We start from the raw sequence: 26492 nt of genomic DNA on the forward strand, positions 1-26492 counted from the left end.
GCACTGACCGAAGCAGCGGCGGCCATTGTCGGACAGCACGAAGCCGGGCGGGCACACGCACTGGAAGCTGCCGGGGGTGTTGGTGCACGTCCCAAAGAGGCAGATGTTGGGCTCCTCCTCGCACTCGTTGATGTCTGGGGGCAGCAGGGACACAGCCAGGGGTCATTGGAGCAGGTGAGGGCGGTGGGCACCACCCCTGCCCCACCCCATAGCCCTCCTGAGGGAGAATGGGCACAGCAACGCCCCAAAGCCTCCTGTGCCATCAGGGCTGGGCTTGCCTGGCTCGCTGCAGGGATTTGGGGGTGCTGACCCCCCTGGGGTGCCCTGACCGCAGGTTGGGGTGTGCAGGGGCTGTGATGGGGGCACAGGGCTGGCCTTACCAATGCAGTTGTCGTTCTGCACCTCGTAGCCAGGGGGGCAGATGCAGCGGAAGGAGCCCTCCAGGTTCTGGCAGGTGCCAGGGGAGCAGGTCCCGGGCAGGCTCACGCACTCGTTGATGTCTGGAGAGGGGAAAACAGCCAGGGGTGGGGGCTGGGCTCTGCTCTGAGCACCTCAGGGTGCACCAGGCCCCGCCTTGTCCCAAAGGTGACACAGAATGGGGGAGATATTTCCAGGATGGTTCTCAGGGTATCCCTGGTAGGACTTTGGGGCATGGACAGGATGTTCCTCCCACTGCCTGCACACGGAGGAACAGGCCTGGAGGGAGATGGAGGCAGGGAAGGGCCAGCCCAGCTCTCCATGGGCATCTCAATGAGCTGGCTTTGCTTCCAGGGAACTTTGTGGGTGCTTCTGGAGAATGGAACTGCTGGGAGCAGCTTGGGGACCACATGGACAGCACCAGGCAGGCCAGAGGATCCTGGCCATGGAGTGGACATTAGGGTGGACACTCACCCACACAGTTCTTGCCGTCGGGGGTGCGGTCGTAGCCCTCCTGGCACAGGCACTGGAAGGAGCCCACGCTGTTGATGCACTGCCCGTTCCTGCACACCTGCCCCACCAGCGACGAGCACTCGTCCACGTCTGCAGAGCCACAGCAACAGTGCCAGGTGTCACCCGTGGGTGACAGCCAGCAGGGCTGGCCCCAGGGGTGTCCCCAGGGTGGGGGACTCACCCATGCAGTCGTTGTTGTGGGTGAGCTCGAAGCCAGGGAAGCACAGGCAGTTGTAGGAGCCCACGGTGTTCTTGCAGGTCCCATTGCCGCAGGGCTGGCGGTCACACTCGTCGATGTCTGCGGGGACAGGGACACACCTGAGAGGGCAGGGGGCTCCAGGGCACAGGGATAGCCTGGGGACAGGCTGGGGACAGGCTGCAGGACACAGGAACAGCCTGGGGACAGGCTGGGGACAGGCTGCAGGGCATGGGGACAGCCTGGGGACAGGCTTGGAGACAGGCTGAAGGGCACAGGGACAGGCTACAGGACACAGGGACAGCTTGGGGACAGCCTGGAGGGCACAGGGACAGCCTGGCAGGACACTCAGCTGTCCCTGGCAGAACCCTGGAGTGTCAGGGACTTGTGTCCCCCTGGGGTGGCACTGACCAGTGGAGTGACACTGACCCAGGATAGGTGACACTGACCCGGGAATGTGACACTAATCTGGGGTGGGTGACACTGACCCAGGGATGTGACACTGACCCAGGGGATGCGACACTGACCAGGGGATGTGACACTGACTGGGGGTGTGACACTGACCCAGGATAGGTGACACTGACCCAGGGTGTGACACTGACCCAGGGTGTGACACTGACCCATGCACATGGTCTGCTCCCCGGTGGCCTTGAAGCCGTTGTGGCAGATGCAGACGTAGCTGCCCTCGGTGTCCACGCAGTCGCCGTGGCTGCACACGTTGGGGATCTCCTGGCACTCGTTGCGACCTGGAACGGGCCCAGGGGGTGCAGGTGAGGGGCAGGGAGGGGACAGGTGGGGAGAGCAGAGCCCCGCCCACGGTTCTGGACAGGTGACTTGAGAGACAATGAGATTTATGTGCTGTTATCCACGAAAAAGGGAGGTGTGATCAGGTGTGTGCTCAGGTGTGTCCCAGGTGTGTGCTAGGTATGTTCCAGCGTGTTTCTCAGGTGTGAGTGGCTCAGGTATGACCAGGTGTGTCCCAAGTGTGTTTCCCAGGTGTGCCCAAGTGTGTCCCAGCTGTGATCAAGTATGACCAAGTGTAGACCAGGTGTGTCCGTCTGAGGTATATTTTACAGATATAAGTGGCTCACGTATGACAAGGTGTGTCCCACGTGTGTCCAGGTACGCCCAGGTGTGTTTCCCAGGTGTGTTTTTCAGATGTGAGTGGCTCGCTTATGACCAGGTGTTTCCCAGGTGTGTATCCCAGGTGCACCCAGGTGTGTCCCAGGTGCATTTCCCAAGTATTTCCCAGGTGTTTCCCAGGTGTGTGTCCCAGGTATTTCCCAGGTGTTTCACCCAGGTGTGTCCCAGGTGTATCCCAGATGTTTCCCAGGTATGCCCAGGTGTTTCACCCAGGTGCGTTTCCCAGGTATGCCCAGGTGTTTCACCCAGATGTTTCCCAGGTATGCCCAGGTGTTTCACCCAGGTGTGTCCCAGGTGTGCCCAGGTGTGTTGCCCAGGTGTGTGTCCCAGGTGTGTCCTTACCCACGCAGGCTCCCCCCGGGGACAGCCGGTACCCCGTGGCGCACTCGCAGCGGAAGCTGCCGGGGATGTTGACGCACTCGGCGTGCCGCTGGCACAGCGTCTCCCCGCTGCTGCACTCGTCGATGTCTGCAGGGACAGAGGGCACGGGGACACTGGGGTGGCACTGGGAACATCCCAGGGGGATCCCAGGAATGGCTGAGCGGGGCTGGGATCGCTGATCCCGGTGGGACAGCTTGGGAAGGAGCACGGGGAACAGGGAGTGCAACTCCCAGTGCTGGGCAGGCCATCCCAAAAATCCCCTCTGTGGAACAGGACACCCCAAAAATCCCCTCCGTGGAGCTGCCACAGCCCTGTGGCGGTGTCCCAGGCCAAGAGGAGCTGGAATTCCCTGGAATTCCCGAGGTACCTTCACAGATGAGCAGGATGTTGTTGTAGCTGAAGCCGATGGGGCACTCGCAGCGGAAGCTCCCGATCTGGTTGATGCAGACGCCATTGGTGCAGATGGCCGGGATCTCGCTGCACTCATCGATATCTGCATCAGTGCAACATCAGCATCCCACCCTCTGCATCCCAGGAATGCCCCTCATCATCAACATCCCTCTCTCTGCATCCTGGGAATGCTCCTCAACATCAGCATCCCATTCCTGCATCCCAGGAATGCTCCACAGCATCAGCATCTCCCCCTCTGCATCCTGGGAATGCCCCTCATCATCAACATCCCTCTCTCTGCATCCTGGGAATGCTCCTCAACATCAGCATCTCCGCTTCTGCATCCCAGGAATGATCCACATCATCAGCATCCCACCTCGGCACCCCAGGAATGCTCTACAGCATCAGCATCCCACCCTCTGAATCCCAGGAATGCTCCTCAACATCAGCATCCCGCCCTCTGCATCCCAGGAATGCTCCTCAACATCAGCATCCCACCCTCTGCATCCCAGGAATGCTCCACAGCATCAGCATTTTGGGAAGGCTCCACCCAGGACACGGCCCCTGCTTGCCCCGAGTGTGTCCCTGCAGTACCAGCTCAGCTCTGGGGATGGAAATGGGGAGCCCAGGGGGTCACTGGGATATTGGCATGGCTCTGGGATCCCACCATCTCCTTCTGCTGCACTTCCTTCCCAGGAAGAGATTAACTCATCTCCACCTCTTCAGTCCCTGGCACTGCCAAGCCTCTTCTCCTTGCCCCAACCTTTCATTCCCTAAGAAAGAAGCTCCCATGGGATGACAGGGGCAGCCCTGGCCCCGTGGGATGCAGGATTCACTCACCAATGGGTTTCCCTGTGTGGATGTCAATGATGAATCCAGGGGCTTGGTTCCCACACAGGATCTGGTACTCGGCTGGAAAGGGAACACCGAGCTCATGGCAGTGCCCAGGGAGGGCCACGAGTGCTGGAATTGGGCTCTGAGAGGCACCAGGGGCTCCCCACTGTGCTGGGAGTCACCCCCAGAGCGCTCTCCTTCCTCCCCATTCACTTGTTGGTGCCCATGCCCCAAATTTCATGGGGAAATGGGAAAATTGATGGGACAGGGATCACATGGGAAGGCTTGTGGTGAGCAGGGGTGGCACAGGGACACTGTGAGGGCACTTAGGGGTGGCACAGGGACCCTGTGGGGACACTTACGGCTGGCAGGGGTGGGACAGGGCTCGCAGGGTTTGTTCCAGGCCTTGCCAATGTTGTAGGAGCAGCAGCACATCTTCTTGGTCATGTTGAAGGACAGCTCGTTCTCGCAGGTGTCGTTGTAGTTGCGGTAGCAAACGCTCTTCCTCATGTCTGCAAGGGCAGTGCCAGGCTTGGGACAGCCCTGGGAGTGGCACTGCCAGCCCCGGGAATGGCACTGCCAGCCCCGGGAAGGGCAAGAAAGGCCTCCAAATGGAGCCCAAGCCACCACCCAGAGCAGAGCACCAAGTGCCACATCCATCTCTGAATCCCAGCTCCTGTTTCCAGCACTTCTGCTCCATCCCCTTGGCACAGCCCCCTCTGGGATGGCAGTGCCAGCCCCCTCCCCAGAGATCTGGAGCATTCCCCATGGATTTGAGCCCTCCCCAGGAATGCAGAGCACCCAGAGCCGTACCCATGCAGTTGTTTCCCCCGTTGACCTGCATGTACTCAGGTGGGCACACGCAGGTGTAGTTGCCCAGGGTGTTGTAGCAGGTGCCAGGGCCACAGATCCCGATGTGGGCAGAGCACTCATCAATATCTGTGGGAGGAAGGACTCAGAGCACTGGGCACAGGTGGAGGAGGGCACAGGTGGGGTGGGGGTAGGCTTGGCACGAGGGTTGGGTGGGTTTGGCACAGGGAGCAGGCTGGGGACAGGTTGGTGATGAGGGAATCTGGAAAGGGGAAGGGATGGTCCCAACCATTGCTGGGGCAGCTGGCACACATGGTCACCACCTAGGCACACACACAGTTGCCACCCCTGTGTCCCCAGCTTTGGAGCAGGTGCCACCCCTGTCCCCAACCCCTGGAGGAGGTGCCACCCCTGTCCCCAGCCCCGGTACCCTCGCAGATCCGGGTGTCCTCGTTGAGGTAGTAGCCCAGGGGACACTCGCACTGGAAGCTGCCGAAGGTGTTGACGCAATTCCCGCCCTGGCACAGCCCTGGCAGCTCCTGGCACTCGTCAATGTCTGAGGAGGGACAGCAGTGGGACATTTTCAGTGCCTGTGTCACCCCCCAGCTGCAGAGAGCTCAGCCCACCACATTCTGTGTCCATCTCTCAGGGGTCAGCGGGCACCCAGTGCCATGGCATGGAATGTCCCCACAGCCCTGGGGTCCCCCAGCACCCAGTGCCATGGCACAGAGTGTCCCCACAGCCCTGGGGTTCCCCAGCACCCAGTGCCATGGCACAGAGTGTCCCCACAGCCCTGGGGTTCCCCAGCACCCAGTGCCATGGCACAGAGTGTCCCCACAGCCCTGGGGTCCCCCAGCACCCAGTGCCATGGCACAGAGTGTCCCCACAGCCCTGGGGTTCCCCAGCACCCAGTGCCATGGCACAGAGTGTCCCCACAGCCCTGGGGTCCCCCAGCACCCAGTGCCATGGCACAGAGTGTCCCCACAGCCCTGGGGTTCCCCAGCACCCAGTGCTATGGCACAGAGTGTCCCCACAGCCCTGGGGTCCCCCAGCACCCAGTGCTATGGCACAGAGTGTTCCCACAGCCCTGGGGTCCCCCAGCACCCAGTGCCATGGCACAGAGTGTCCCCATAGCCCTGGGATCCCCCAGCACCCCATCCCTCAGGAAGGGCCATGGGAACAGGGGTAACTCACCCTCCAGGATGACAGTGATGGGGTTGGGCCGGAACCCTTCTCCCCCAGGGCACAAGGTCTTGTACTCGGCTGTGGAGAAAGGCAGGGGGAGCTGAGGGGGCTGAGGGGTTCCCCTGAAGCAGGAAGGTGGGGAGAGCCAGGAAAAACCCAGCAGAAACAGCCCTGGGGCTGTGGAAGGGCTGGGATGGAGCAGCTCCATCCCCATCACCTGCTGAGCCACCCCACAGCCTGCCCTCCCTTCCAGGGGGGATCCCACATTCCCTCCCAAGCCCACTGGGAATGAAGGATCCAACCTGCACCCCCTAAACACAACAGCCTGGCCTCCCCCACCCCACTTCACCTCTGCCCTGCCCTGGGTGGAGCAGGAAACCCCAAACTCAGCATCTCCAGTTTGGGCTGAGGATCCATGGGGAGTGACCCTGCCCCAGGTGGAGCAGCAAATCCCAAACTCAGAACCTCCAGTATGGATTGAGAATCCATCAGGGAGTGACCCTGCCCCCTCTTCCCTCTTTCCCCCATGTCCATCCCAAACTCAGCACCTCCAGTTTGGGCTGAGGATCCATCAGGGAGTGGCCCTGCCCCTCTTCCCTCCATGTCCATCCCAAACTCAGCATCTCCAGTTTGGGTTGAGGATCCATGGAGAGCGACCCTGCCCCTCTTCCCTCCTTCCCCCTTGTGTCCATCCCAAACTCAGAACCTCCAGTTTGGGTTGAGAATCCATCAGGAATGACCCTGCCCCTCTTCCCTCCATGTCCATCCCAAACTCAGCATCTCCAGTTTGGGTTGAAGATCCATGGAGAGCGACTCTGCCCCTCTTCCCTCCTTCCTCCCGTGCCCATCCCGAGCTGTTCCCCACTCACTGGTGTTGGCTGGGGGGCAGAGCTCGCAGGGGTTGCCCCAGGCACGGCCCAGGGAGCAGCAGCAGGAGGCCCTGGTGACCCCCACGCCGATCTCGGCGCTGCAGGAGATGCCCCCGTCCCCTCGGTCCTGCGTGTCCAGGAAGCAATTCCCAACGCGGGTATCTGCACAGACACAGGGCTCTGAGCAAAGAAACCTCTCCCGGAGAGCTTGGGGGTGCAGGAGGGATGGGATCATGGAATTGTGGAATGGTTTGGGATGGAGGGGACCTTAAAGGTGACCCCGCTCCACGCCCTGCAAAGGAATGGGAAATTTTCCACGAATAAGGGAAAATTGGGGGTTACTGGGGCCCTGTGCTGGGAGCTGTGTGGAATCATGGAATCCCAAATCGTTTGGGCTGAAGGGACCTGAAGGACCATCCTGGCCATGGGCAGGGACAACTTCCACTGTGCCAGGCTGCTCCAAGCCCTGTCCAACCTGGTCTTGGGCACTGGCAGGGAATAAAACAGCTCCAGAGCTGCCCTGGAGCAACGAGAGAGCTGTGACAGTGACACCAGGGGGGACACACTCAGCAGGACGTGGGTTCTGCTGCTGCTGCAGGGTTAAACCCAGGGGGACAGGCAGGCAGGGACAGCCACAGAGGGACAGCCACCCTCGCCATGCCCAGCTCCAGCCACACAGGAGCACCCAGAAGGACCCCCAGGTGGGTCTGGGTGGGGTCCCACTCACCCACACAGCCCACCCCCGTGGGGTTCAGCTCGAAGTCCTGGGGGCAGTTGCACAGGTAGCTGCCCGGGGTGTTGACACAGAGCCCGTTGATGCAGTTCACAGGGTCTGCACACTCGTTGATGTCTGAAAGGACGGACAGATGGACAGTGAAGATCAAGGTGAGCGCTGCCAGGAAAGCCCAGCCCAGCCCCAGCTCTGTGCCCAGGTGTATCCCCACCCTTGCCCTGTGCCACCCTCAGCTCCCTGCCCAGAGGAGGAGCAGAGCCACACTCAGCTGTGCCCCCTGGCCACCCCAGCAGCAAGGACACCACAGGCACCGTGGGCTGCTTTCAGGCTGCCATGGATGGGCCCAGCAGAGCCCAGAGCAGGCAGCCAGGAGCCCTGACCTGTGCAGTTTCCCCCACTCCTGTCCAGCTCATATCCATCATCGCAGGCACAGCGGAACATCCCAGGCAGGTTCTGGCAGGTGCCAAAGACACAGATGTTCTGGAAGGTGCATTCATCAATGTCTGCAAAACAGGGACAGCTGGGGACAGGCTGGGGCAGGACAGGCTGCTCCTGCTCCCACCTCCTGCCCAGCTGTGACCATCCCACCCCAGGATGGTCCTGGTGCCATTTCAGACACTCTCCTGGGGAAGCTGGGCCCCCCAACCCTCTCCCCCTCTTTCCCCTCACCCCTGCTCTCCTGCTTTTCCATTTTGCAGGAATCCAGGCTCAGCCCAAGCTCTCTGAAGGCTGGGCACCAACCGCCGCCAGTGGCAGAGGTGGCACCTCAGGAGCCTGGCACCAGCAGGTGCTGGGGGCTGGCTCATGGAGCAGGAGGTGCCAGCAGAGGCCAGAGAGGCCCAGGAGGGGCTCAGGGCCTGGGCACTCACCCTGGCAGGCCTTGCTGTCCTCGGTGGGATTGAAGCCCATCTCGCACTCGCAGCGGTACCCGCCGGGGGCGTTGAGGCACTGCCCGTTCTCACACAGGTTCACGTTGTCTGCACACTCATCCACGTCTGCAGGGAGGGGACACGGGGCTGGGGGCTGCCCTCTGCCAGCCCAGGGGAGCCCAGGAGGGTGCCCACCCACGGCTGGGAGGCTGCAGCTCCTGCCATGGCCCTGAGCCTCCCCTGACACCTGTGAGGAGGGGCCGGAGCCCTGTGGCACAGACCAGATGTGCTCTGGGCACCACCCAGCCAAGGCTGGTGGCTCAGAGGGGCTGTCCTGGATTGGAAGATAATGTGTGTATTCTATTTCCAGATTTGTCAGAGGTGGGGCAGTTATCTTCTGCTCATTGGGCAGTTTTCTTTATCTCTTCCACAACCAATCCTCCCTCCAGGAGCGATCTTCTGTTAATGGGCCATCAATTATAAATTATCTTCTGTTAATGAGCCATTGAGTGACACTGCATGGCTGATAAAATCCCATCATCCCATTGGGAGATGCCCCGCCCAGGGGGAGGAGCCAAGCATTCCTACCTGGATATAATCTGAGGTTTTGGGATACCAGAGCAGTGTTTTCCCACTGCATTTTCCTAGTACAGAACTGTTATTCCTATTCCCACATCTTTCCCTGAGATCCCCTTAATTTCAAAATAACAATAATTCAGAGGGACAGGGTTTACCTTTCCCATTTCAGGGGAGGCTCCACCTTCCTCAGCAGACAGAACCTGTCTGTTCAAGGCTGGACAGGGGCTGGGGTCTGTCCCAGCCCTGTTCTGGGCAGCCCCAGGCTCACCTGAGCAGGAGAAGCCGTCGCCGTTGAAGCCGTCGCGGCAGGCGCAGCGGTACGAGCCGGGCGTGTTCACACAGTTGGCGTTCAGGTTGCACTTGTGCTCCTCAGTTGCACACTCATCCAGGTCTGGGCATGGATAACAGCCTGTCAGTGCCTGGCCTGGCTAATCTGGAATGAGCTTGGGCTCCTGGGTGAGCTGGACTCACTCATGGAAGCACGGAGTGGTTTGGGTGGGAAGGACCTTAAGGATCATCCAGTTCCACCCCCAGGGACACCTTCCACCAAGCCCTGTCCAGCCTGGCATTTCTGTGGCTTTGCCCTGAGCCTGAGCAGCTACAGGGGCACACAAATGGCCCAGGAGACTGTCTGGAGGCTTCAGCACATCCCTGAGAGCCTCTATGGCCATCACCAGGACACTGCCAAGCCCTGACCATGTCACCAACTACCACATCTGCATGGCTTTAAATCCTTCAGGGATGGAGACTGTGCCAGGGCTGGACACTTCCACAAAGACATTTTACCCAATATCCCACCTAAACCCTCTCTGGCCCAGCCTGAGGCTGTTCCCTCTTGTCCTGTTGTCCCCTGGGAGCACAGCCTGACCCCTCAGCTGTCCCCTCCTGTCAGGGAGCTGTGCAGATCCCCTCTGAGCCTCCTTTTCTCCAGGTTGAACCCCTCCATCTCAGCCCAGGCTCCCCAGAGCCCCTGGAGAGGGCTGCCCTGCCCTGGTGAGCACTCACCGTTGCACTTGAGCCCGTCCCCGAGCCAGCCCGAGCGACACTTGCACTTGAAGCTGCCGGGGACGTTGATGCAGGAGGCGTGCATGTCACAGTTGTGGGCCCCAATCTCACACTCGTCGATGTCTGCAGAGGAAGGACACCAGGGCTGGCCCAGCTCAGCTCCCCCAGCACAGCAGGGCTGAGCTGGGCTGATCCCACTCCCTCAGCTCCCAGGGATTTGGGGGAGAGGCTGCCTGGGCTTGGACGCTGGAGCTGAGGAGCTCAGCCCTGGCAAACGTGCAGGAGGAAGGGCAGGCTCCTAGCTTGGCCATCACCTGCGAACAGGTGGGTCCTGGCCCCGTGTGCCTGCCCAGCACATCCCACAGCATCCCCCACACAGCACCCTGGGCTGGGGCTGCCTCCAGGGCAGTTTCCCATTTTTCCTCACTGGCAGCTCCAGCTCTGAGCTCCCACCTGTGCACCCCGTGGTTCCCTTCTTGACGAAGTAGCCCAGCTGGCAGTGGCAGATGAAGGAGCCCTTGGTGTTCTCACACTCGCCGTGCAGGCAGATGTTGGGGTTGAGGTCGCACTCGTTCACATCTGCAGGACAAAAGCACCCATGGGACACCCCGAGGACCCCCCAGTGTGGCTCTGGGGACAGGAGGCAGAGCTGGGGCACGCCCAGGGCACAGCCAGGGCCTCACCAATGCAGGTCTTCATGTCCAGGGATGCCATGAAGCCGTCGAAGCAGAGGCAGCGGTACTCGCCGGGGATGTTGGTGCACTGCCCCCCGTCACAGATCTCGGGGTTATCCTCACACTCATCAATATCTGCAGAGAGGAGACCATGCCAAGGTGAACACAGGGAAAGCTGGAGCACCAGGGGGAAGGAAGAAATCCCAAATTGTGAGCGGCTGGGTGTGGCAGTGCAAAGCAAAAATCATCCATCTCTGGAGGGGACTTAAAAATGAGACCCCCTCATCCTGGAGCCAGCTGTGGGGACAGAGAGGACCCTGGGGCAGCACCTGCAAGAGCCAAGGTGGGCACTGACCTGCACAGGACCTCTTGTCTGGCATCAGGGCGTAGCCTTCGCTGCAGCTGCACTCGTAGCTGCCCTCGGAGTTGGAGCAGTGGGTGTCACAGCCCCCGTTGGTGATGGTGCACTCGTCGATGTCTGGGGACAACCACAGCACCCTGAGCTGGCAGGGACCCACAGGGACCCAGCCCTGCACAGACAAGGGCCCAGGCAGCAGTTTGGGTGGGAGAAGAGGACACAAATCTCCCCCAGCCACAAGAGAACACCTCATTCCTTCTGCCCGGCCCCTGGCAGTGCCCTCAGAGCCCTGTGCCAGCAGCACAGATTTGGCTGTCGCCCATCCACGACATTCCCCGTTAGCTTTACCCTCTGAACACAACAGCCACGAGCCCGGGAGGGTTCTGGGCTCATGCCAGGCTCTGGAAGGACCCTTTGGAGGAACACTCACCCACACAGCCCTGCCTGTCCGGCGTGGCCTGGAATCCAGAGTCGCAGGAGCACTGGTAGGTGCCGATGACGTTGACGCAGCGCCCGTTGCGACAGAGGTTGTCACTGAGGGAGCACTCGTTGATGTCTGAGGGGACAAGAGCACTTGGAGCAGCCAGCCCTGCTCAGGCCATCAGCTGGTGCCCAAACTGGATTTTTTCCCACTGGTCAAAGGGAGCAGCAAAATGAACAACACCAGTGCAACAAAACGCTGGGAATGAGCTTGGTCTGGGTGAGCTCTTGGCCTTGGAATGAGCTCCTCTGGGATGAGCTGGACACACTTATCATGGAAGCACAGAAGGATTTGGGTGGGAGGGACCTTAAGGATCATCCATGGGCAGGGACACGGGCAGGGACACCTTTCCCCAGCCCAGGCTGCTCCAAACTCTTGGCCACATCCAGGGATGGGATGCACGGGAAGGGAAGGAGACACCCAGAGCCCTGCAGGAGCTCTGCCTGTGGGGTTTCCCTGCTGAGCCCTCACCAATGCAGGTGTTGCCCTCGGCTGTCAGCTCGTGCCCAGGGGGGCAGATGCACTCGAAGCTGCCGTCGGTGTTCATGCAGATCCCGCCCCGGCACAGCAGCGGGTCCCGCTCGCACTCGTTGATGTCTGCAGGGGAAAATGGGATTGGTCCCTTCCAGAGGCTTCTGCACCCCAGAATGGAGAATATCACAGGGTAAACGGGGCAGGGAGTGCAGGGCTTGGACCTCAGAACAGGGAATATCACACAGGTAACAGGGCAGGGATAGCTGGGCTTTGCTCCCAGAACAGGTAATATCACACAGGTAACAGGGCAGAGAAAGCTGGGCTTGATCCCAAAACAGAGAATATCACACAGGTAACAGGGCAGAGAAAGCTGGGCTTGACCCCAGAACAGGGAATATCACACAGGTAACAGGGCAGAGAAAGCTGGGCTTGATCCCAGAACAGGGAATATCACACAGGTAACAGGGCAGGGATAGCTGGGCTTGATCCCAAAACAGGGAATATCACACAGGTAACAGGGCAGGGAAAACTGGGCTTGACCCCAGAACAGGGAATATCAAGAGGTTAACAGGGTAGGGAAAGCTGGGCTTGGCTCCAGTGGTCTCTTGGTTGGATTCTGAATTTGGGAAATCCCACCTTGTGCCTCGACCTCAGCAGAACCCAAGAGCCCCTCAGTGAGAGCAGAGAAAGGAACTGAGGTTGGATATATTTAAAAAAAATTTATTTTCCTCTCTGTTTATTTTCCTGACTCCAGCACTGAAGTTAAGAACGGGTTATTTTTCTTGACTCGGCAAAAACACTGATGAGATTTTCAGGTAAAGAGGGCTGGGATACGCCCGAAAATGGGGGTGACAGGTCCCTATCAAACAGCCCCAGATCAGTGGGAGCCTGCTCCTGGTGAATCCCAGGCTGCATTTTCACTGCTGGTGCTGTCCCCTGCCCCAGGCTGCACAGAATTCCTCCCTCAGGAGGCTGAAGCCAAATTCTTTGGCCAAACGCAGGTGGGATGAAGTTAATCCTTGACCACAGGGAATAACAAAACGTCACCACCCCCTTTGGGGTGAGATGACTCAGCTCCCTGTCACCCAGAAAAAAAGGATAAAGTGGAATTGGACGAGTAAGAGTGAGCATTAAATCAAAAAAAAAAAAAGAACAATGAAATTTATATCTTTCTATAAAGATTAGAAATCAGACTACTGCAAGAAGGCAGCAGGTCATGGGTGAGGACTGTGACATTCCCAGGGTCCCAGAAATGGAGCAGGAGGAGGAGGATGATCAGTGGAAACTGTGGAAACCCATGCTACAAATTGTACGGAAAAGACAAAGCCCCTGCCAGGGACAGTGATTTATTTTAAAGAGCAGAGAGGATAAAACACGAAAAATAAATAAATGGTGTTGAATCATGGCTTGAAGTGGTTTGAAAGCCCAAGCCAAAGCAGAATATTAAGAGCAGGTCAGTGAGACAAGTGAGTCTGGCTGGACAGAGGACAGGAACGTGGAATGCCAGGAATTAGAGGACAGCAGGAGTCTGGCTGAGCTGTTGGAGACAAACTGAGGTACTGAGGTCACTGATGGGATTTTTTAAGCTCCGAACAAGAAATTATTCAATTGAAAACAGATGAGACTCTGACAGAATAAAAACAAGCCTTGGGCAGACTGGAGGAGCTGTGAGGAACTGTGTGTGAGGATAAAGGGAGATTAAAAGGGCAGGTGAAGGGAGCCCCTATAACTGAGAGGGTGGAAGGGGGCAAAGGATGTCCCAGAGGTGGAAGGGGGCACAAGGAGTCCCAGAGACCCTATAAATGAGGGGGTGGAAGGGGGCACAGGGTGTCCCAGAGGTGGAAGAGGGCACAGGGTGTCCCAAAGCTCCTCATGGAAATGGGAATTGATCCATGCACTGTTTGGGGAGCTGGGCACCTCTGGCACTGTTTGGGGAGCTGGGCAGCTCTGGCTGTGCCCTGCCCTGCCCCAGGGCCCTGCCCTGCCCCAGGAGGGTCAGGAGGTGCCCTCAGGGGCTCAGCCTTGCTCACCCATGCAGTTCTTCATCATCATGAAGCCGCTCTCGTAGCCCTCGAAGCACTCGCACTCGAAGCTGCCCGGGGTGTTGACGCACGAGCCGTGGCCGCACAGGTCGGGGGAGATGCGGCACTCGTCGATGTCTGGGGGACAGGAGAAGGTTTTAAAATCATAGGAAATTCAGGGAATTAGAAAGAAAGCCAGGCTTGGTAGGGAAAATGTTAAAGGTAGGCCTGGGAAGTGTTAGGCCTTGTGTTTGTTGGATCATGTGAAGCTGCACATGTGTAATCAATATATGATAAATGATATAATTGTTAGATGTGATTAGATATAATTATTGCTTAAAGAATCATGAGAAACTATGTTAGGGGTTGGGGGTCCCTCACCTGTGCAGTTCCTCTCCTCAGCATCCAGAGCGAAGCCGTTGCCGCAGATGCACCTGAAGCTGCCGATGGTGTTCCTGCAGGTGCCGTGGGTGCAGAGCCCGGAGAACACCTTGCACTCGTTCACATCTGGGGGATCAGAGACATCCAGCCAGGGGGGCTCTCCATGAACCCCCTCCCTGCAGCTGAGAACCCCCTCAGCTCAAGCATCAGCCCTGACTACCCTTCCTCACTTGCTGCAGTGTGATTTCAGGGTTTACCTCAGAAACCCAATCTCTCCCATGATCATTCCCTCCCAGGTGTGTCAGTCACCTCTCCTTTCCCCTCCCTGACCCCTCCCAGCGCTGTCTGTCAGTCCTGGAATTCCAGAAGGGCAGATTCAAAGGATGCTCTCTGTCCCTGGGGAGCATTGGGCCATCCAGGTGTCCTTTGTCCCTTTGTCCCTCCCCTCATGTCCCTGCTTGGTGGCTCCTACCCCTTCCCTGCCCCTCTCCCCAGGGTTCAAAGGAACAGCAACCACAGGCTCAGGGAGTTCTGTGGAGCTGGTGCTGCATTCAGAGGCCAGAATAAAGCTCTGGATCCAAACCCTCCATCAGAACCGACCCCTTTCCTTCACCATCCCCTTAAAGCTTCTCCACAGAGGGAAACCTGAGGAGCAGAACCTCCATGGAGGAGGCTCCATCCCACCACCACCAGAGCTCCTGCAAACCTGGACTTATCTGCACATGCCCAGCTGAGGCACCCAACCAGCCAAAAGTGTCTGTGGGGTGAAACACCGCAGTGCCACTTTTTGGTCCAGCACCAAGGGCCAGACAAGCTCAGGAACATCCCGACTGTGATGCTGGTGGCTCCAGCACTCACCTTTGTAGAAGGGCCGTCCCGAGAGCACATCACCGCGGTTGGCGAAGCCGGGCCCGCGGGGACACAGCGCCTTGAACTCGGCCGAGCCAGCGCGGGGACACTCCTCGCAGTCGGAGCCCCAGGCCGAGCCCACGGAGCAGCAGCACATGTCCATGCGGAACTTGCCGGGCAGCGGCTCCGTGCACTCGTCCTCGTCCCAGCGCATGTAGCACTGCTCCACACGCACGTCTGCGGACACAGCACGCGCGCACGTGGGTTTGCTGCCCACCGGGGGCTTGTCTGATGTGTTGGGATGTCGGGGTTTACCTCAGAAACCCAATCCCTCCCATGATCATTCCCTCCCAGGTGTGTCAGCCACCTCTCCCTTCCCCTCTCTGACCCCTCCCAGCACTGTCTGTCAATGCTGGAATTCCAGAATTCAGTTAGCAGATTCAAAGGATGCCCTCTACCCCAGGGGGGGCATTGGGCCATCCAGGCGTCCTTTGTCCCTTTGTCCCTCCCCTCCTGTCCCTGCCTGGTAGCTCCTACCCCTTCCCTCCCTTCTCCCTGGGGTTCAAAGGAGCAGCAACCACGGGCTCAGGGAGTTCTGCTGGAGCTGTTGCTGGTGGGGAGCTGGCAAGCGGGAGGGCAGGATCGGGGCAGAGGAGGAGGCGTCCTTACCCACACAGGTCCTGGCAGTGCCATCCAGGGTCAGCCCCTCGGGGCACTCGCAGCGGAAGGAGCCGGCCGAGTTCACGCAGCGCCCGTTGGGGCACACGCCCGGGAACACCTCGCACTCGTTCACATCTGTGGGGTGGCACGGGTCAGGGATGGCATGGGGACAGCATGGGGACATGGCCAGGGGGGGCTCAAGGGGCTCCTGGAGGAGCTGGGAGGAGCCCAGAGCTGCCCACCGGGCTCCAAGTGGCAACTTAGCCATGAAAACTGGGCAGAAACAGAGCCAGGATCTGGGCACAGACAGACAGACAGACAGACAGAGGGCCAGAGGGTGGAGATCCCCCCCAAGACTCAGAGAGGCAGCAGAACAGTGACCACATTCCCAAGAAAAGCAGTTTTCCCTCCCTGCAGCACTTTACCTTCACAGGTGACCCCCTTCATGCGGGCGTAGCCCCGGGGACAGGCGGTGTCTGCAAGGGACAGGGATGTCAGCAGGGAAACCCTTCCGGCTTTCCCACAGAACCATGGAACACCCAGAGCTGGGAGGGACCCACAGGATCACCCAGCCCAGCTCCCGACCCTCCACAGCCCCCCACCAACCCCACCTGTCCCTGAGAGCGCTGGCAGCGCCCGAGCACCCTGTGGGCATTTCTCCCTGTCCCTGCTCTCCATCCCCACTCCAGCATTTCCTGGGCATTCCCGGGCCTGGCAGAGCCTCACCGATCTCGCAGCGCTCGCAGGGGCTGCCCCAGGCTGCCCCCAGCGTGGCACAGCACTCGGATTTCAGCGTGGCCCCGTTGATGTTGACCTCGCAGCGCCCGTCCTGGATGTTGAGCCAGCAGGTGCCCTTCATGCTGTCTGCAGGGACACACCGGGGGCTCAGGGGCTGCCCCGTGCCCCCAAACCCGGGGCTGGCAGCCCCGAGGGGCAGCTGGGAGGAGCTGTCCCTCCCCACTGCTCCTGGGAGTCACTGATCCCTGAGGATGTGGCCGTTCCCACAACCCAGAGCCTTAAAACCCTTCCAGTGCCACCCCTGCCATGGGGACACCATTCCTGGTCCCAAGGTGCTCCAGCCTGGCCTTGGACACTGCCAGGGACCCACAGCTGCTCTGGGAATTCCATCCCAGGCCCCCAACTCCCTCCCAGCCAGGAATTCCTCCCCATCATCCCATCCATCCCCGCTCTCTGGGATTCCCATCCCCGTGCCAGGCCGGGTGACGGTGCAGGGTGACGCTGGCAGTGCCACCCGGGCTGGCAGGAGCTGGCCCTGCTCACCCACACAGATGGTGCCACTGGGGTCCAGTTTGCTGCCCGGGGAGCACTCGCAGGCGAAGGAGCCGGCGTTGTTCCTGCACAGCCCGTTCACACACGGGTTGGACGTGCACTCGTTGATGTCTGTGGGGACAAAGGGACACGGGGACAAGGGGACAAAGGTCACTGGGGGCAGTGACAGGGACACGGTCCTGGGGGGCACAAACTGGAGGAGGTGAGAGCACAGGGAGTGAAGAATGGTGGGTTTAAATTGGTTTTTACATTGTTTTAAATATAATAATATAATTAAAAATATGTTAAAATATATATTTATATATAAAATATAAATACATATAAAAATATAAATGTATAAAGTGTGTAATACATAAATATGTTGTGATATAATAATGATAAAGAACATAAAAATATTATATCATATACTATCATATATATAGTATATAATAAATATATATAATACATGTATGTTATATATATTAAAATTATATATTACATATTGTATATTATATATTCTATACTATAGTATATATAATATATATTATATATTGTATAATAATATAGTGTAGAATGTAAGAAATACTGCATAATATATAGATAAATTATAAATTATAAATCATATTAAAAATTCCATATAAATACATAAATTATAGCTAGAAACATGTAATATAGAGAGCCCTAATAACCATATAAAAAAATACAAGATTTACAAAAAGTATTTGGATTGAGGGTGGTTGGAGCACTTGTGTGCAAAGTGCCAGTTCTCAAATATTTGAGGCCTCTGCGCACAGGAAACCATTTTTTCCTCCTCCAAATCACAGCCTTTCAATCAAATTCCCCAAACCTTGCAATTTTGGTCAGGCCTCAAGCTCAAATTTTGTGGCCCTGGAGGAAATTGCTCTGGTTTCCAGGCTCAGATGTTCTGGGGTCAGGTGCCCATTCTGCTTTGAACCCAGTGGGAAATATCACTAAAACCACAGGAAAAAACCCTAAAAATGAGTTAAAACCCCCTGAACCCCAAAGGTGCAGCTGCTGCAGTGCAGAGCAGTGCAGAGGGAAGGGAAGCAGGGATTTGCAGCCCCAGGCAGGAGCTCAGGCCGTGGTTTTGCAGATTCTGGGGCTGCCCGGCCCCGTTACCTTCGCAGGTGTCGGTCTCGGTGCGGAACACGAAGCCCTTGGGGCAGGTGCAGGTGTAGCTGCCAGGGGTGTTCCTGCACAGCCCGTTGTCACACAGCAGCCGGTTGACGCTGCACTCGTCCACATCTGGGGACAGATGTGAGCATCCGTGAGCTGCTTTGGGCTGGGAAGGGTTAATTTCCCCCACGCAGTCACGGGAGGGACCCACGGGATCTGATCCAATCCCTGGCCCTGCACAGGATCCCCAACAATCCCAGTCTGTCCCAGAGTGGTGTCCAAAGGCTCCTGGAGCTCTGGCAGGGCTGGGATGGGGCCATTCCCTGGGGAATTCAGCTCTCACCACCCTCAGGGGGAAGAACCTGTCCCTGATCTCCCTCCCAAACCCCTGAACCTCTCCCTGATCTCCATCCCAAATCCCTGAACCTTCCCTTGATCTCCATCCCAAACCCCTGAACCTTTCCTTGATCTCCATCCCAAACCCCTGAACCTTTCCCTGATCTCCATCCCAAATCCCTGAACCTTTCCCTGATCTCCATCCCAAATCCCAGAATCTCTCCCTGATCTCCCTCCCTCAACTCTCCTACACCTCCCCAATCCCAGAATCTCTCCCTGACCTCCATCCCAAACCCCTGAACCTTCCCCTGATCTCCATCCCAAATCCCTGAACCTTCCCCTGATCTCCATCCCAAATCCCTGAACCTTTCCCTGATCTCCATCCCAAATCCCAGAACATTTCTCTGCTGTCCATCCCACCTCCCTGGCACAGCTCCAGCCATTCCCTGGGTCCTGTCCCTGCTCCCAGAGCAGAAATCAGAGATGCTGAACCCCAGCCCACAGGAGCAAGGAACAGATTCCTTGTTTTCCTTTCCCCCCTGAAATCCTTATCCCAACCCATGAGCTCTCCAGCTTCCACCCTTCCCATTCTCCCCCCAGCCCAGCTGCTGGGGAGGATTTGGATGGTGCTGGAGGGGACCAGGGGCTGCAGCATCTCCTGGGGGTGCCTGGCACCCCCTGAGCCCCCCAGAGCCCCCCAGAGCCCCAGCCCTGACTCACCCACGCAGTTCTTGCCCGTGGGGTCGGACTCGTAGCCCAGGTTGCAGATGCAGCGGTAGCTGCCCCGCAGGTTCTCACACATCCCGTTGGGGCAGATGTCGGGGTTCAGGGCGCACTCGTTGATGTCTGACAGGCAAAAAGAGACACGTGAGCTGGAGCCCAGCAAAGGCAAAGAGAGAAACATTTCACCCCTGGCTCATCACTGCAGGAATCGTGGAGTCTCAGAGTAGTTTGGGTTGGGAGGGACCTCAAAGTCCATCTTGTTCCAATTCCACCATTCCAGGCTGGCCTTGGGCAGTCCAAGGATGAGGCAGCCACAGCTTCTCCCTGCCCTGAGCCAGCCTGGGGCTCTGAGCTCAGGAGGAGAGAGCTGGGTAAGGGGCTGGGATTAGCCCAGTTTAATGCCAAGGGCTCTCAGATCCCTGTGTGACATCCCAGAGTGTTCTTTATCCCAGTTCCAAGCTCAGGAATTGAATTATCCCTGGGTCCAGCACTGGGTGACCCAGAAGGGTGGCAGCCAGGTGGGCACTGCCCCTTCCTTGCAGCAGCATCCCTTCCTCTGCTCTTTTGGAGCCAACTTCCAGTGCCAGGGCAGAGATTTCAGCCTGGCAAGCCCCAGCCTGGTGCCAGGGCAGAGATTTCAGCCTGGCAAGCCCCAGCCTGGCCCAGCCCAGGCAGGCTGTGCTGGCACCACAGTGTCCCCGCAGTGCCAGATGGCCACGGCTGCCCAGGCACTGCTGGCCTTTGTCCCCACGCTCTTGGAGCTCAGTTCCATCGAGGGAAACCCAGCCTGGAGAGCTCTGAGTGTGCAGCCCTGGCTCCAGGCAGGGGTGGAATGACCAGAGCGTGGCCTTGCTAGAAAGAGTCTCATCATTCCCATGGGACTGCCGCTGGCCAGGACAAGGAGCTCTGGATGGGAGCCCAAGGAGCCACCAGGGCTTTGCCTCTGGAAGGCTTGGCAGGGCTGCCTGGCTGCTCTGTGCTCTCCCTGCTGATCCAAGCACTGCCCAGGGCTGGCACTGGCACCTCTTGGAACTCAAAGCTGCCCCTTGGCAGCACAGTTTGTCACCTCCCTCAGCCTGGGACACCCCGAGGAGGAGCTGGAGAGCAGAGGAGGGGAACAACCAGGAGGGTCCCACTGCTCATTCCCATCACAGCAGGGATGGGAGCCCAAGATCTCCTGGCACAGCTCCCACAGGAAAAGCAGCTGAGGGTGCTGTGGGATGTGCCTGTGGAATCCTGCATGCTCCTGAGGAATCCTGGATGCCCCTGAGGAATCCTGTACACCCCTGAGGAATCTTGCATGCTCCTGAGCAATCCTACATGCTCCTGAGCAATCCTGGACGCCCCTGAGGAATCCTGCACCCACCTCTGGAATCCTGCACCCACCTCTGCCATCAGCCGTGATCCCGATGCCGCTGCTGCAGAGAGCCTGGAATTCCGCTGGGGACAGAGCACAACAGAGCCATCAGCCTGGCAGGACATTCCCCTCAGGGAGCTGCACTGAGCTGAGGGCTTCAACCCACCGAGGTTTAATTCTGTGTTTGTCACAGGGGCAGTTCTAGGCCTGTTTATGCTCACACAACACAGTCACAGAACGAGCTGAGCTGGGAGGGACCCCAAGGATCATCCAGCCCAAACCCTGGAGCAGCCCAGACACCCCAACAATGCCACCTGTGCCTGGGAGCACGGTCCAAGCTCCCCTGAGCTCTCCCAGCCTTGCTGCTGTGACCTGGTGCATTTTAATGCTGATATTCCCACTTCCAACTTCCACCCCGTTTATAATTTATCCATAAATTATGGATTATGGATATGATTATGGATTATGGATATTCATTATGGATCTGGATATGGATATATTATGGATATTCATTATGGATATATTATGGATATTGATTACGAATATTCATTATGGATTATGGATATTGATTATGGATATGGATATATGTGGATTATTCATATGGATTATGGATATTCACTATGGATTATGGATATAGTATGCATTATTGATATTGGTTATGGATTGTGGAGTATGGATATGGATATAATTATGGATATTGATTATGGGTTATCATTGTTCATTATGGATATGGATTATGGATATTGATTATGGATATGGATATATTATAGATTATGGATATGGATTATGGATTATGGATATGGATATGGATATATTATGGATTATTGATATGTATTATGTATATTGATTGTGGATATGGATATATTATAGATTATGGATATGGATTATGGATATGGATATATTATGGAATATTGATATGGATTATGGATATTGATTGTGGATATGGATTATTGATTATTGATTATGGATTATAGATTGTGGATTATGGATTGTAGATTACGGATGATGTCCCAACCAACGCCACGGCCCAGCCCGGCGTGGCCTCACCCGAGTTCTTGGCCGGGCAGGGCTGGCAGGGCTCCCCGAAGCCGTGGTCGGGGTTGGCGCAGCAGCACTCGGACTTGGTGACGGCGCCGGGGAAGGGGCGGGCGCAGGTGCCCTTCTTGATGCCCCCGTAGCAGGTGCTGCGCATGTGGGTGTCCACGCAGACACGGCCGTCCACGCCGATGGCCAGGCCCCCCAGGCACTCGCAGCGGAACGAGCCCTCGGTGTTGATGCACCAGCCGTTCATGCAGATCCCCGGCGTCTCGCACTCGTCGATGTCTGGGCAGGGCAGGGCAGGAGAGGGGTGAGATCGGGGGGTGGGACACTGGGAGAGGGGTGGGGGACAGGGAGAGAGGGGTGGGACATGAGGAGAGAGGGTTGGGACATGAAGAAAGGGGACTGGGGTACAGGGAGAGGTCTGGGACACATGGAGAGAGGGGACTGGGACACACAGAGAGAGGGTTGGGACATGAGGAAAGGGGGTTGGGACACATGGAGAGGTCTGGGACACTTGGAGAGAGGGGACTGGGACACACAGAGAGAGGGTTGGGACATGAGGAAAGAGGACTGGGGTACAGGGAGAGGTCTGGGACACACGGAGAGAGGGTTGGAACGTGAGGAGAGAGGGTTGGGACACACAGAGAGAGGGCTGGATATGAGGAAAGGGGACTGGGACACATGGAGAGAGGGCTGGATATGAGGAAAGGGGACTGGGACACATGGAGAGAGGGCTGGATATGAGGAGAGAGCTGGGACACATGAACAGGGGCAGAACACATGGGCCGGAGCTCAGGACATGCAGAGAGGGGCCCAGGACACAGGACAATGGTCAGATCACACAGAGAGAAGCTCAGGACACATGGCCAGGGCATAAGGACACATGGACAGCAGTTAGAACATGCAGAGAGAGGTTCAGGACACATGGACAGGGCATGAGGACACAGGGACAGGGGTTAAGACACACAGGCAGGGGCTCAGGACACACAGACAGGGGCTCAGGACACACAGACAGGGGCTCAGGACATGAGAACCTTCCCCTTTTTGCCCATTCTCCCACAAAGGGCCAACTTCTGGCAGCAGAGCAGGAGCTGCCTGGAGACGCCCTTGGATTTCTCATCTCCCCTTGCCCTGAGGAGCTCACAGGTGCCCTGAGGAATGTGGGCAGGGGCTGGGGCTGGGAAGAGCCCATCTGGGGCTCACTCACCCACACAGTAGCGCCCATTGGGAGCCAGGACAAAGCCGGGTTTGCAGATGCACTTGAAGCTCCCGTCCTCGTTGATGCACATCCCGTTGAGGCACATGTTGGTGGTGGCACACTCGTCGTGGTCTGGGGGCACACACAGCACCCCAGAGCTGCAGCAAGACCCTCCTGTGGCCCAAACCCCCCTGTGCCCCATCCCATGGCCAAACTGTGGCTGCTGGGCCTCAAAGCAGAAAGGGACATGGTTGGGGAACCTCCAAGAGCATCAGCTCCAAGCCCAGGGTCACCATTCCTGGTCAGAGATGTCCTGCTCCAGGCAAAACTGTGGGTGCTGGGACTCAAGGCTGAGGAGGAAATGGAGGGGGAACCTCCAAGAGCATCAGCTCCAAGCCCAGGGTCACCTTTCCTGGTCAGAGATGTCCAGGTAAAACTGTGGGTGCTGGGCCTCAAGGCTGAGGGGGAAATGGAGGGGGAACCTCCAAGAGCATCAGCTCCAAGCCCAGGGTCACCATTCCTGGTCAGAGCTGTCCTGCCCCAGCCCTGCTGATCCCTGCACCCCAAACCCCCTCACAGAAACACCTCCCCAGCCCTCTCCTGAGGCACAGCCCAGACTAAAAGCCCAGGGAGGAGGTGGTCCCAGCCCAGCCCTGGGCTGCTGGGGCCAGGGGAGCCTCACCCACGCAGTTCTTGCCGTCGGGGGTGATCTCGAAGCCGGCGTTGCAGATGCACTGGAAGCTGCCGTCGGTGTTGACGCAGCGCCCGTTCCTGCACATCACCCCGTTCATGATGCACTCGTCAATGTCTGCAGGGAAAGCACCAAAAAGTGGCAGCAGGGAGAGACAGGAGAGGCCCCAGCTCAACATCCCCTGTGAGAAACTCTCAGTGCCTTCAGACACGGGAATTCATCTTCAAAAATCCCACTTGGGAAATTGGAATCTTTTCACCTTTCTGGGCAGTGGGGGAGGCTTTGGAAGCCTCTTTGTCAGGAAGGATGAAAATGAACATTTCAAAGCTTGGGCACTGCCTTTTCTCGCTGTTCCCATGTGGAACAGTCCCTTCCCATGCCTCTTTTTTGGCAGCCCCTCACCTGCAGCAGCCTTTTGGCAGCTTGCAGCCTTGCTGGAAATGCTGCATCCACACCAACATGGCCCAGAACCCCCCTTTTTGTCAAATAAAGTTCTCCCAACAGAATTCTGTTCATGGGGAGGACTCTGCAGCTCCTTTGATTGCCACCAGAAAATTTTAAGGCAAGCCAAGGCAGAGGAAACTTCTGGAGGGATCCCATCCCACACCCAGCCCTACTGGGGATCCCTCTCTGCATTTCACCTCTACCACCCTTTTTGGGGGCCAGGGGCTCTGCTGACCCCTCTGCCACCCCCCAGAAAGGGGGGGGACAGCCCTTACCAATGCAGGCCTGCTTGGTGGGGGTGCTCTGGAAGCCCTCGTGGCACTTGCAGTGGTAGGAGCCCGGCGTGTTGACGCAGTCACCGTGGACGCAGGGGCTGCTCGAGCACTCATCCACATCTGCGAGGGGAAAAAAAACCCCACGTGTGAGGGACCCTGAGGCACAGCAGAGCCCAGGAGCAGCGAGAGCAGCCTGGGGGAGCCCTGGGGCTCTGGGAGAGCCCCCTCTCACCGATGCACTCCCCGCGGACGTCCTGCTTGTAGCCCATGTTGCACTCGCAGCGGTAGCTGGACGGCGTGGGGATGCAGCGCCCGTTGAGGCACAGGTTGGTGAAGTGTTTGCAGATGTCGATGGTCTGGTTCAGAGTGGCTGTTCCTGGGGGGCACACAGAGGGTTGGGGAGCCCTTGGGGGAAGCACTGGGAGGGATTGGGGAGCCCTGGGATGTCCCAAGAACTCAGGATGAGGTGGCTGTTCCTGGGGGGCACACAGAGGGTTGGGGAACCTTTGGATGAAGCACAGGGAGGGATTGGGGAGCCCTGGGATGTCCCCAGGTCTCAGGATGGGATGGCAGTTCCTGGGGGACACAGGCAAGGCTGGGGACCCCCTTGGATGTCCCCAGGTCTCAGGATGGGATGGCAGTTCCTGGGGGGCACACAGAGGGTTGGGGAGCCCTTGGGTGAAGCACTGGGAAGGGTTATGGAGCCCTGGGATGTCCCCCAGGTCTCAGGATGGGATGGCAGTTCCTGGGGGACACAGGCAAGGCTGGGGACCCCCTTGGATGTCCCCAGAACTCAGAATGGGATGGCAGTTCCTGGGGGACACAGGGAGGGTTGGGGAGCCCTTGGGTGAAGCACTGGGAAGGGTTATGGAGCCCTGGGATGTCCCCAGGACTCAGAATGGGATGGCAGCTCCTTGGGGGACACAGGGAGGGTTGGGGACCCCTTGGACGTCCCAGGAGCTCTGTGGGGGGATGTCAGAGTGGTGCAAGGTGGGGAGGATGAGACTGAGATGCTGATGGGAAAGCTCTGCTCCCATCTGGAGCTCTTGGGAGCCTATTTGGGAACCAGGGAGCGATTCCAGAGCAGTCCCAGCCTCGCTGGATCCGAGTGGGGGCTCAGCATCAGCGCCACATCCCAGCTGTCCCCCGAGCCAGGATAACCCCGTGTGAGCGGCATTCCAGCCCTGGGGAGGCTGCCCTGGGGCTGGGCAGGCAGGACAAAGGTGGGATAAAGCCGGGACAAACCGGGACAAAGGCGGAATTACCGATGCTGGAGCTCCCCTGGCTCATCCCGGGCAGCCCCGGGATCCCGCCCTGCCCGTTGGCCCCGTTGGGCCCAATGCCCCCGGGCCCGTTGAGTCCCGGCCCGACCCCGTTGGGCACGAATGAGGGAATTCCTGGGAAGTTCATCCCGGGGAAGCCTGGCATGACCGGGAGCCCCTCGATGCACAGCCTGCGGTACTCGTCTGAAACAAAAGAGAGCTTTGGGTGCAGTGCCTGCAGCAAAGGGTGGGTCCTGGTGGGAATGGGGGTAGGAAATGGTGGGAATGGGGAAGAAGGATGAGGAGGGATTAAACACCCCCCCAGCCCACGGTGGGAATGGGAATAGGAAATGATGGGAACAGGGCAGAAGGACCAGGAGGGATTGAACACCCCTCGCCCCATGGTGGGGCCAGGGGGTCTGGCAGAGGAATTTTGGGACATCTGGCACCGAGGGGTCCCTCCAGGCAGGGAAGGATGGGCATGGAGAAGCTCTGCCCTGCTCAGAGCTGGGGCTGAAGGAGGGGATGGATGCACAGAGATGTGGCTCCATCCCTGGACTCACCAAGGTTCAGCTCACCAGGGTGGGGTGCAGGATTTTGGGATGCAGGGTTTGGGGTGCAGGATTTTGGGATGCCGGTTTTGGGGTGCAGGGTTTGGGCTGCTGGTTTTGGGGTGCCGGTTTTGGGGTGCCAGGTTTTGGGGTGCTGGTTTTGGGGTATAGGGTTTTGGGGTACAGGGTTTTCAGTGCTGGTTTTGGGGTGCCAGGCATTGGGTGCCAGGTTTTGGGTGCTGGGTTTGGGGGTGCAGGGTTTTGTGATGCCGGTTTTGGGGTGGAGGGTTTTGGGGTGCAGGGTTTTCGGTGCTGGTTTTGGGGTGCCGGGTTTGGGGTGCCAGGTTTTGGGTGCCGGGTTTTGGGTGCTGGGTTTGGGATGCCGG

General features: G+C 58.2%; 1 protein-coding gene across 4 annotated transcripts in view; it reads right to left on the minus strand.

Moving 5' to 3' along the window:
- LOC102065136 (fibrillin-2) overlaps positions 1-26492 on the minus strand; it is an 81342-nt gene that overhangs the window by 13512 nt on the left and 41338 nt on the right. For all 4 annotated transcript variants that reach the window (XM_074528781.1, XM_074528782.1, XM_074528786.1 and 1 more), the window contains 39 exons: positions 25559-25759; positions 24526-24669; positions 24294-24413; positions 23566-23691; positions 22893-23015; positions 21692-21967; positions 20674-20727; positions 19285-19410; positions 18232-18357; positions 17104-17223; positions 16549-16686; positions 16248-16298; positions 15832-15957; positions 15172-15399; positions 14314-14439; positions 13942-14070; positions 11909-12034; positions 11387-11512; positions 10954-11076; positions 10608-10733; positions 10378-10503; positions 9925-10047; positions 9188-9310; positions 8341-8466; positions 7852-7974; positions 7466-7588; positions 6739-6900; positions 5879-5947; positions 5115-5240; positions 4688-4813; positions 4237-4386; positions 3881-3952; positions 3018-3143; positions 2612-2737; positions 1747-1872; positions 1112-1228; positions 892-1020; positions 381-500; positions 9-134 (listed from right to left, as the gene is read on the minus strand). In XM_074528781.1, the coding sequence (XP_074384882.1) occupies positions 9-134; positions 381-500; positions 892-1020; positions 1112-1228; positions 1747-1872; positions 2612-2737; positions 3018-3143; positions 3881-3952; positions 4237-4386; positions 4688-4813; positions 5115-5240; positions 5879-5947; positions 6739-6900; positions 7466-7588; positions 7852-7974; positions 8341-8466; positions 9188-9310; positions 9925-10047; positions 10378-10503; positions 10608-10733; positions 10954-11076; positions 11387-11512; positions 11909-12034; positions 13942-14070; positions 14314-14439; positions 15172-15399; positions 15832-15957; positions 16248-16298; positions 16549-16686; positions 17104-17223; positions 18232-18357; positions 19285-19410; positions 20674-20727; positions 21692-21967; positions 22893-23015; positions 23566-23691; positions 24294-24413; positions 24526-24669; positions 25559-25759 (5034 nt within the window). The remainder of the gene's footprint in view (positions 1-8; positions 135-380; positions 501-891; positions 1021-1111; positions 1229-1746; positions 1873-2611; positions 2738-3017; positions 3144-3880; positions 3953-4236; positions 4387-4687; positions 4814-5114; positions 5241-5878; positions 5948-6738; positions 6901-7465; positions 7589-7851; positions 7975-8340; positions 8467-9187; positions 9311-9924; positions 10048-10377; positions 10504-10607; positions 10734-10953; positions 11077-11386; positions 11513-11908; positions 12035-13941; positions 14071-14313; positions 14440-15171; positions 15400-15831; positions 15958-16247; positions 16299-16548; positions 16687-17103; positions 17224-18231; positions 18358-19284; positions 19411-20673; positions 20728-21691; positions 21968-22892; positions 23016-23565; positions 23692-24293; positions 24414-24525; positions 24670-25558; positions 25760-26492) is intronic.

This window comes from Zonotrichia albicollis, chromosome 29 (genome assembly GCF_047830755.1).
Source record: "Zonotrichia albicollis isolate bZonAlb1 chromosome 29, bZonAlb1.hap1, whole genome shotgun sequence".
Classification (NCBI taxonomy): Eukaryota; Metazoa; Chordata; class Aves; order Passeriformes; family Passerellidae; genus Zonotrichia; species Zonotrichia albicollis.